Here is a 10,263-nt window from a genome sequence, read left to right on the forward strand (position 1 = left end):
CGTGCTTCAGTCCCAAATAATTATTCTTCAAGCTGCCTTCCCGTGCCCTTTAATTGCTTCCTTTTAAGCATCGAGTTTGAACATAATATCATATATATATATACGTATGAAAAATGATTGATCATCTATAATTCTCTTGTAATAATGTTACAATTTTATATTAAATGAATGGTAGTTTTATAAAATTGAGAGTCAATTTTAATGAAGCGGCAAGTTTATATCAATTGATTGTTAGATAAGTTGTAAAAGAGTTATAAGAGAGTTACAAGTGTATAATTATGAAGAAACAATACAGTCGTGGAGTGCATAAATACCGTATAATATTTTTAGAAAAAGTGAGTAAATACTGAATTTATATGAAAAAATTAATTTTTTAATAGTAAATCACATGCTTTTGCAAAATAATTATACGGCATTTATACACTCTACGATTGTATATAACATTATTCATAACTATGTCTTAATATTTTGTATATATTATCTCTTACATTTAGTGTTATTTTTTTTTCCCTCCCTTTGTGGACATCCCTTACATTTATTTGGTGATGGGATGCACTTGCTACTCTTATAGAATATGGAAGACACCGTAATATTATCTTCATATCATAACATATATATCTGATTAATTAAAATAGTATGAAAATACTACAAATTCATATACTCTGAAACTATTCTTAATATTTACTTGGCAATAAAATATGTGTAGACTCGTCCAATTCTCCCTATACAAAGGAAACTCACGAAGAACCTAAATCTAAGGTATATACAAATTAAATAATAAAACTTAAATTTGTGTATGCTAGGTGTTTGACAAATGGCCATTCCTTTTCTTTTGGTCCAAAGCTTGTTAATGACTAAGGGTACGGACCTTGTCCACATGATAATTAGATCCCCTACTAACTTGGATTAAGTAGTACTGTACGTGGGAGTTAACCTTAAGGCTACGTTTCTTTCGATCGGTGCATGCAACATCATGTATACCCTTTATTTTTAATACAATTTCTTGTACTTGTACTTGTTACTAAAAACTAAGTAATAATAGTCAAAGAAAGAAAGAAAGAAAATTACATTCAAAGAGCCGCTGCCTGCCAAAAAAACGGCTTATTAATCTTTGCTAAAGCATCATAAACATATATATATATATATATATAATATAATGACCTACTTTCATAATTAGTTCTCCGATCCTTCCCCTCTGATCAGTGGTACTTTTGTTTTTCTGCTTTTTAGTGTCCTAGCTAATAAGTCATGAGTACCCCACAATAACTAGCTAGGTAGCAAAATGTTTTTAACATGATCTGATCAATCGAATAATAAAATAAATAATTTTTTTCCTAAATATATAATTCTAATATTAATAACATGATTCTCATCATGATCAATAGCAAATTAATGTTTTATATTGAAAATAATGAATAATGTCTAATTAAGTCTTTAATATATATAGTAGAAAAATTATATTTCTGATTATTCATTTTATTATCATTCTCTCAATATTTTATGATGTGGATATTATAGCAAATTATAATCTCTAATTATTCAATATTACATAATAGAATAGTAAAAAAAAAATAATAAAAATAAAGGATGGTGGGTAGTATTATTCAGCGCACGCAATATCTGGCTATGCGGCGCGGATGAAGGCTTTGTCAATACTAACCTAACCTAGCCAGATCGAAACTCAAATAAGTCTCGTTCATGATCAATTCTTGCTTTCTTTCTTTCTTTCAAGCTTGTATAGTACTCTTGCTAATGATCCAATGTATGAGACTCTAAACACGAAAATCCCACAAAAATCCAAATACTCACATAATCACTTAGCCGAAAACTGAGACCACGTGGTTTTTCATGTGTCGAAATGTGCTTGGCTTTGGCAAAAGTCTAATAATTAATTAATTGATCAGATGCCCCTCGTGATCAAGGCTTGAAGCCATGCAACGTACGTGTTCATCTTCTCGAGCAAGCTGCTGGAAGGAAATGATCATGGAAATTAAAGTAGAGGTCAAATTAATCAAAAGATCAAACCCTCATGATCTCACATGATCATGGGTTTATTTTCTTTTCTTTCCTCAGGTCAACTCTCTGGATTCATTTTCTTTCAGGTCACTATCTCCAATATATATATAAGAGATTTTGATTCTCGATTACACCTCAAAATTAATCTTCGAAAATCTGATTAAATTTTAAATAATAAATTCGTACACTATTGATCATGAGGGACCAGATCAGTAAAATGAAGGGAGGAGGTGGTGCTGATCTCGATCATCGAGCAAGGTAATTAAATTTCATGCACAGTAATTTATAAGAAAAATGGATTATTTTATTTTATTAATGATCATGACGCGCGATAACATAGATATAATTAGATAATTCCTATATGTTATTAATTAATATTGTCATGCTTTTTTTTAATGGGCAGATAATTCCTATATATATTAGTGTCTCTATCGTGACAGAACATGATTGCCACAAAACTCGGAGGGACGATCCACTTAGAAAGCTTTACAGATAGTAGTAGTAGTACTGGCTCCATCGTCACCCACCCATATTTGACTAGATCAGAGTTAATACACAATTATATATATATATATATCCCACATAACAGGTAAATAATAATTTATAAAGTTACTACTTAATATTGGAAAATAATAATTAACATCCTACTCTAATTAAATAACATTAATTACAATAAAAGAGAAATGATATATGCAAATGATCTCAAATACATAAGTTTCGCGCAGGACCTTTATAAAAAAGCTGTGCATCCAACATCCATAAAAAAAAAATATGAAAAACTCTTTTTTTTTTTTTGACAGAGCTCACACTTTTTATAAAAGACTCGTGCATTTGAGACTTGTATGCTCAAATTAAACCATGTACCACACTAGTTTGTAATAAATAATTTCTAATTATTTAATACCATATAATAAGATGACCGAATAGAGATGGTCATGATATATAAAACATGACGGTGGGAAGTAATAGTATTCATTCATTAATATAAGGTATCGTGCATATTAATTAATAATTAACTAATCCAACCATAAACAGTAAGTTGAATTTCGACCTCCAGATCATCAGCTGATCAGAGGTAATTAAAGAAAAAAAACAGCACATTACGAGTTTTATATTATATATGTGACTACAACTTGGAGCTTATACTAGGAAAACTGCATGAGTCGTATATATAGTACTTTGACGTAGGAGGGTACGTACGTAGTGCCGAGGTTGTGCAGAGGAGGATAAAAAAAAAAAGATCGATCAAGTGATATAACTGTAAAAAGATTTTATAAAATAATTAAATTTATAAATCGATATGATTTCATATGATATATTAGATTTATTTTATAATAAAATATATAAGATTAATCTAACGTACAATATTAATTAAATGATCACATTAATTTATAAATTTATTTTTATAGAATTTCTTTATATAAAACATTAATTCTTATTATTATAAAAAAAGAAAAAAAATCGTGTCCAAGAATGGGATCGAGCAGCTGGGACGAGGGCCGGTAACTCGCTTGAGGTCTTTGTGTTGAAGAATTCAAGATCGATATCACGATCCCAAGGTTTTCTTATTGGCTTTCGTATGAGGCTAGCTACCTTATTCCATATATATATGAATTAGGGAATTAGATGATGCATGCATGTTGTCACAGCAATAATAATATATAATTAAATAAAACTATTAATTAAATATACCCATTAATATTTAAATATTTTATAATGTAAATGTAGTACTAATATGAGTTTTGCATGTATTGGGTGCATGACTGGCAACTCACGCATGCCCTTAAATTATGCTTTTGAGTATCTTTGATATTTACCCTAAGAAAAAAAAAAAAAAAAAAGAAGCTAGCTAGACTTATTTTGCCTCCTAGCTAGCTAATTCCTAGCTGCTAATTAGGCTATGATTTACCATATATATTTAAAAATTTGGGCTTCTCTTCTAACTGGGGGGACCATGTACAAGTATCAGCTGGCAAAATGATTAATTACTATAATATTGTCAAAAAGAGTGATGATTTTGAGGATTAGCATTAATGATTATTTTTGTGGAATATGAGTAATTCTAGATATAGTATTTTTCTTAATTTTGAAAAAGAATAAAATTTATTATTAAAAAATTAAAATTTTCACATACATTATTATATATTTATTTAATTTTTTAATTTTTTAAAATGAATACATGAATTTCTCATGTTATGTGTGTATATATATATATATATATATATATGCATATGAAATGTGTATAATATTAGCTACTTAATTGATTCTTAGTAATTCATATTAAATTCACGAGGTTAATTAAGGTGGCCAATAAAAGTCAAAGCTTGGATGCGTCGGCCTTGTGTGCTAATAGTACGTCTTTGAGACGAAGGAATTGACTTCGGTGCCTCAAAAGTAGCATTAATAGGAAGAAAGAGATCATTCTGCAGTTTTGTCTTGCTGAGAAAGAGAGAGATCAGAGATGGCCATGGAGATTGATCTGTCACTCAAGCTACATGCTAAAGAATTTCATGCTGCAGATCATCATGAACTAGTACTAGTAGATCGAGAAAAGGATCGGGAAGATCAAAAAGAAAAAGAAAAACAAGATCATGAACAAGCACCACAAACGAAGGATCATGATTTTCGTGATGCAAAATTAGATCAAGCAGTAGTAGTACTACTTGATGATCATCAGGCCACCGCAGGAGATCATCAAGTAGACGATGATGCATTAATAATGGAAGTATCTATGGAGCAGACTAAAGAGGTACGTCTATACCCCGCTTATATATATATATATATATAAAACCCTTTGTTAACAATTGAAGCATCAACATCAGTACTACTACTGATTTGTCATGTATAATTGTATGTCCGTTTACTGACGATCGAAGAAATCTGTCATGTTTTTACTAGTTTTCTTTGCTACGAAAGGAGATGAACCGCATGAAAGAGGAAAACAAGGTGTTGAGGAACACCGTGGAGCAAACATTGAAAGACTACAACGATTTACAGACGAAACTCGCCCGCATCCAGCAAAATAACCAAGACATGAAGGTATTTTCGCTTGCAATTTATCGATTTCTGTTCATTGTTTTATGGGATATTATTGATTATATATTTGTAATTATATAATTTACTCTTTTCCTCGATTCAGGATCCTCAAATATTTCTTCTGCTCCATGGTAATGATCACAACGATAGTACTCAAGATCAACCAAAGACAGTTGCCAATAATATTCTAGATATCACCCCCAAAAGGCTTCCCTCTCCGTCCCACAAGGATGGTATCAGAGAGAGTGAATTAGGGTTGTCACTGAGGCTACATACGGATTCTGAAGAACAAGATCACAGAGTACTGCTGGAAGATAAAGAAGATAATAAGGAAGAATTGGCGACTTTTGCCACTGTACAAAACAAGCTACAGTACCGGAATGATCATTTGCCGGCCGGAATTACAAGCCATGTTGCGTCTCCAGCCAACAGAAAAGCTAGGGTTTCGGTCAGAGTTAGATGTGAAGCAGCAACAGTGAGCTTAATTTATCATCTGAATCTCATAGATATTTTATGAGCTCAATATATAAGATTCACCCAATTACGTGCAACTTATAATTAATCGCTACTTTTTCCTATATTATATATAGATGAACGATGGTTGCCAATGGAGAAAATATGGGCAGAAAATTGCAAAAGGAAATCCTTGTCCCCGAGCCTATTATCGTTGCACTGTAGCTCCTGGATGCCCAGTTAGAAAACAAGTACAAATTACCTGTCAAAACTGAAAGTTATTCATGTAGTACTGCTTAATCTTTTATGGTTTCATTCTTTGCATTAAGTTTTAATTGGTTGTTGTTTATTCTTTTGCGCATGACTAGGTGCAAAGATGCTTAGAGGACATGTCTATACTGGTGACAACTTATGAAGGAACACATAACCACCCACTTCCTGTGGGAGCAACTGCCATGGCTTCCACGACCTCAGCAGCAGCTTCCTTTATGTTATTAGATTCGAGCAATCCTCTTTCAAATGGCACCTCTAACTTCACCCAGGTATCCCTTCCTAATTATCATGGTTCCCATATGGGTAACCCTTCTAATTCGCATCTATCAAACATTAGAAGCATAAACCCTAATGACCCTTCCAAAGGAATTGTTCTTGACATGACAAACAACAGCTCCTACAATAATCCTCCTCAAATATTCCCAATGGCTAGCCCCTCGTATTCACCATCTCAACAAGCCGGTAATTTCTCTTGGATGCGAGGCAATTACCCAAGTTTTCATAATGGCAATCTAATTTTTCCCATCCCGAGAAGAATGGATCTGCATGATCAGGATCAGATCAAGAATTGGAGAGATGAAGAAAATAAGTCATTAATGGCAGAAAATGTGACGGCAATTACTTCAAACCCTAAATTTAGAGTTGCCGTTGCAGCTGCTATAAACTCTTTCATCAATAAAGAGAGTCCTACAAGTACTCATCCCGTGGGGACTCCATTATCTGGTCCTAGGGATCATGGGGAGATCAGTAGTACTACTGGTAGCTCTAATGGCAACAACTGGGTTCTCGAATCTCTCTTGGGAAATGGTAATAAGCCACTCGGGCAATCACCTTAAACACTTAATTCGATCGAATTCAGATTATTATAGCTTTTTAATTTGAAACAAATGGAATAGACCTATACACTTAGTCTGTATCATATGATCTTATCAAGATTTGGTTCTCTGCTCAATAAGATTCATACATATATATTAATACAATGATGCACTTTTTTTCTTTTTGGCTCTTTTTGATCTTGATCTAGATCTTCTTCTCCGATCCGTTATTACTTTTTTTTTTTTATTGCATTGTTAGAGCATTAGTAGTAGACTCAATAAAATTATATTTTGCATGATCATAATTTAACTAGATTACATAAAAACTCAATGTAATGGACTCAACAAAACTACAGTACTTTTAATTGTGATCATTTTCACTAACCCATTAATCTGTTGATCAGTTCAAGTTACTGACCAAATATTATTTTGGCATAAAAAATTCTCTTCCGCGTGCTATTCGTTTCGCGTAAGCTCACAACTCTAGAAAATTCATTTTCATCTCAAAAGCATGAGCGCCCAAATCCCAAGCTCACAACTTCAGAAAATTCATTTTCGTCTCAAAAGCATCATCTTGCTAGAGTATTGCTTCAAATTCTAGTTCTACAATATTATGATTAGTTGATGCTAATTTTTTCTTTTAAAATCTAATATCAATGTTAGAAAATTAATGTGTAGTTTTTTAATAATGAATAAATATTTAAATTATAATTAGAATTAAAATAAATAAATAGATCAAAATCAATATTTTAATAGAATAATCATAAATTTGAAGAGTCTATTATTTAATGTTGTTAAAAAATAACTAACTAAATTTATAAAAATGAATTATCTAACTAAATTTTAATTAAACTTTGTTGAGTTCAAGCTGAACGTAATAGCTAGCATGCTTTGGATATTGTACTGTTTTTTTCATTTGTACGTTTTGATAAATCACTGCAACAAGAATACCCGCGTACCTGCGTATGTGTGTATTTATGCCTCATAAATACTATATATTATATAGTACTGCATGCAGTCTGCAGCTTCAATAATCGTGCATGTTGCTTTAGTACTAGTTTCGCTTCGGCACAACGAGTGCCTTATAATTTACGTAGAGCTAGCTAGCCTGGATGCAGATATATATATATATATATATATATATATATATAGTATGATCATCTTTCCAAGATATAAAATAATAATATTAATTGCTAATTAATTTCGACTGATCATGATCACAAATTGCGTGAAGGGATCGATCGAGTCATTTTATACTGCATGGATTACAGATCATCATCATGATCAAATAATATTGATATATATATAAATGCATGCCTAGCTAGCAAGCATTAATGATCATCATGCATATATGACTTATATAGATCTGATCATCTGAATCTAAACCCCAAGTCAAGTGATCTTTAATATTTGTTTAGTTGCCAGCACAACATATATAATAATTTATCAATGATCATTCAAGAATCAATAATAATGTCTGGATATATGGAAAATCTATATATATATATAGACGATCGATCGAGATATATCATAAATGCTGTAGAACCTGTGAGTTTTTAGCATAGCATAGCATATATACATGAATATTGTGAAAGAACATCATATATATATATAAGTACGTACTACATCATCATGTACATGACATGCATTTGAATTAGCTAGGCTTTCAAATTAACAAGTCAATTAAATTTGGGTTGATTTATTTTCCTTTTTAATCTTGATTTGTTGAGGCTTAAAAAAAAACTCATTTCGAGATTTAAATTAATTAACCATATACAGCTAGAACTCGGCTTGACAAATTTAAAAATGAATCCTCGAACATAAATTCCTATTAAGAACCATTTTAAAGTTTACCACTAAACATTGTATATATATATTTATATATATATAGATGATCATCTCTACGTATAATATCCGAACTTAATTTGTCCTACTCAAACTTGGTTCATTTTTTTCACACAAACATTAAATTTGGGTGCGAATCTGTTCATTCATGAGTAAACGAATAAAGTATAAACATGAACAAGTTTTTATATATCTTGCACTATAAGAAAAATGAGTATTTGTGAGAGATTATTTGTAATAAAAAATACTCATTTTGGCAAGAAATTATAGACATTTTTACATGGAATAACTAACTAATCATAAATAAACAGTTTTCTTATAATACCGTCAAAACTCCAAATCATATACCCAGCCACGTGCAACTTGGTTCATAATTTTGCTTTAGTGTAAATTGACATAATAACTTTCGTTTATTTATATTTTTAAAGAATAAAATACGAAAAATGAGATTTACCTTTTCTCATTAGTTTCAGTTTTTTGAATAATTGGTGATTTCACATGGTATTAGAGTAAAAATTCTGAGTTCAAACACTCATGACTCTACATTCTATTTCATTTAATTAAATATTTTGCATGTTGGACAAACTTATTGAGGAGAGTTTGGCTCACACGTGAGATGAATAAAATACAAATAATTAAATTTACCTATTCTCATTAGCTTAAACTTTTAAAATAAGTGATTAATTTACCTAGATTCAGAGAGTTCTCGCCGATCAATTACACCCGCCATTTTAATATTGTACTGCTGGCTATATATCTATCTTGCCTGTTGTTGCTTCTATGCTTTCTGCTTCTCTTGTCACATATATAATTTATTTCTTCCAAATGGGAATTAAATTATATTATTAGAAAAATATAAACACAACGGAATAAGGATTCTGTATCTCATTGCACCAAAACGGGATCATAGTCATGATCATGTACGTAGTTGTTCGACTCGAATTGATCTTTCCTCCAACAACAACATTCATGCATGCATGCATCTCTCTCAGTGGCATGGAGCGGCTAGCTAGCACGCTAAGAGAGCGACACTCATGACTTGTAAGATCAGCAATCTGATCAGAGCCACACTCGAAAGAGATCGAACCAAGAGAAAGATGTTCTATCGATTACACACTGTAAACTTGGTAACAAATTAAATTAGCATGTACAACACCACCATTTGTAATCCAACAATGGTTTTTTTTTTTTTTTTTATTGGCCACATGTGATAGAGATAAAGTCCCAATTAATTTTAAAAGTGCACAGATTCTTAGTAAGAAGTTTCCCGTAACTGCACCTCAAATAATTCAATGCAATGTGTACATACAAGCTAGTGGACTCTCTAAATTAATACATGACATGACTTGGGCATCTTCAAACCAAATATTTTCTAATGACATCTCTTAAAGCTTCAACTTTCAGAATCTCAAACCTATATAATCACATTTCCATACATAAATGAACTCTTGTAATTCATTAGGAGACCATGACGACTACAAAAAGGGTCTTGCATTCTGGGCCGAGACGGCCCATCTCTTACTAGTTCGGTCCATATGGCGTGGCCTTCAACTTGGGTCTAGTACTTGTGTTATGGCATAGTCATTCAAGGCCCATCACTTTTTGAAATAATCCTCCGAACCATCAGGCTCATTCTATTGGACATGTCAATTCACAATCCAGCTTAATTAACTTAATAAAAATTATTTTCCCCCTTTTTTTAAAAAAGGAAGAAAAAATATTTCTTGAAGAAAAAAAAAATATATATTCAATCGAGTAAAATTAGATTATCAAATGGGTTCAGTTCAAGGTCGAGTTCGGTTTGAAAGCATGACGTCCAAAGACT

General features: G+C 31.6%; 1 protein-coding gene across 1 annotated transcript; it reads left to right on the plus strand.

Moving 5' to 3' along the window:
• The first annotated feature begins 4,469 nt into the window (after positions 1 to 4,469).
• On the plus strand, positions 4,470 to 6,733 carry LOC109013426 (probable WRKY transcription factor 9). The gene is made up of 5 exons (XM_018995514.2): positions 4,470 to 4,765; positions 4,915 to 5,055; positions 5,156 to 5,527; positions 5,643 to 5,756; positions 5,874 to 6,733. The coding sequence occupies exons 1-5, from the start codon at positions 4,478 to 4,480 to the stop codon at positions 6,612 to 6,614; spliced, it is 1,656 nt and encodes a 551-aa protein (XP_018851059.1). The 5' UTR covers positions 4,470 to 4,477; the 3' UTR covers positions 6,615 to 6,733.
• Positions 6,734 to 10,263: the final 3,530 nt, after the last annotated feature.

This window comes from Juglans regia, chromosome 16 (genome assembly GCF_001411555.2).
Source record: "Juglans regia cultivar Chandler chromosome 16, Walnut 2.0, whole genome shotgun sequence".
NCBI classification, from domain to species: domain Eukaryota; kingdom Viridiplantae; phylum Streptophyta; class Magnoliopsida; order Fagales; family Juglandaceae; genus Juglans; species Juglans regia.

Bases quoted from the DNA above. Each gene is read 5' to 3' on its own strand.
- LOC109013426 (XM_018995514.2), top strand. From the start codon at position 4,478: ATGGCCATGGAGATTGATCTGTCACTCAAGCTACATGCTAAAGAATTT. The intron at 5,056-5,155 runs GTATTTTCGCTT...TCCTCGATTCAG, and splicing joins AAAATAACCAAGACATGAAG to GATCCTCAAATATTTCTTCT. The intron at 5,528-5,642 runs GTGAGCTTAATT...TATTATATATAG, and splicing joins TTAGATGTGAAGCAGCAACA to ATGAACGATGGTTGCCAATG.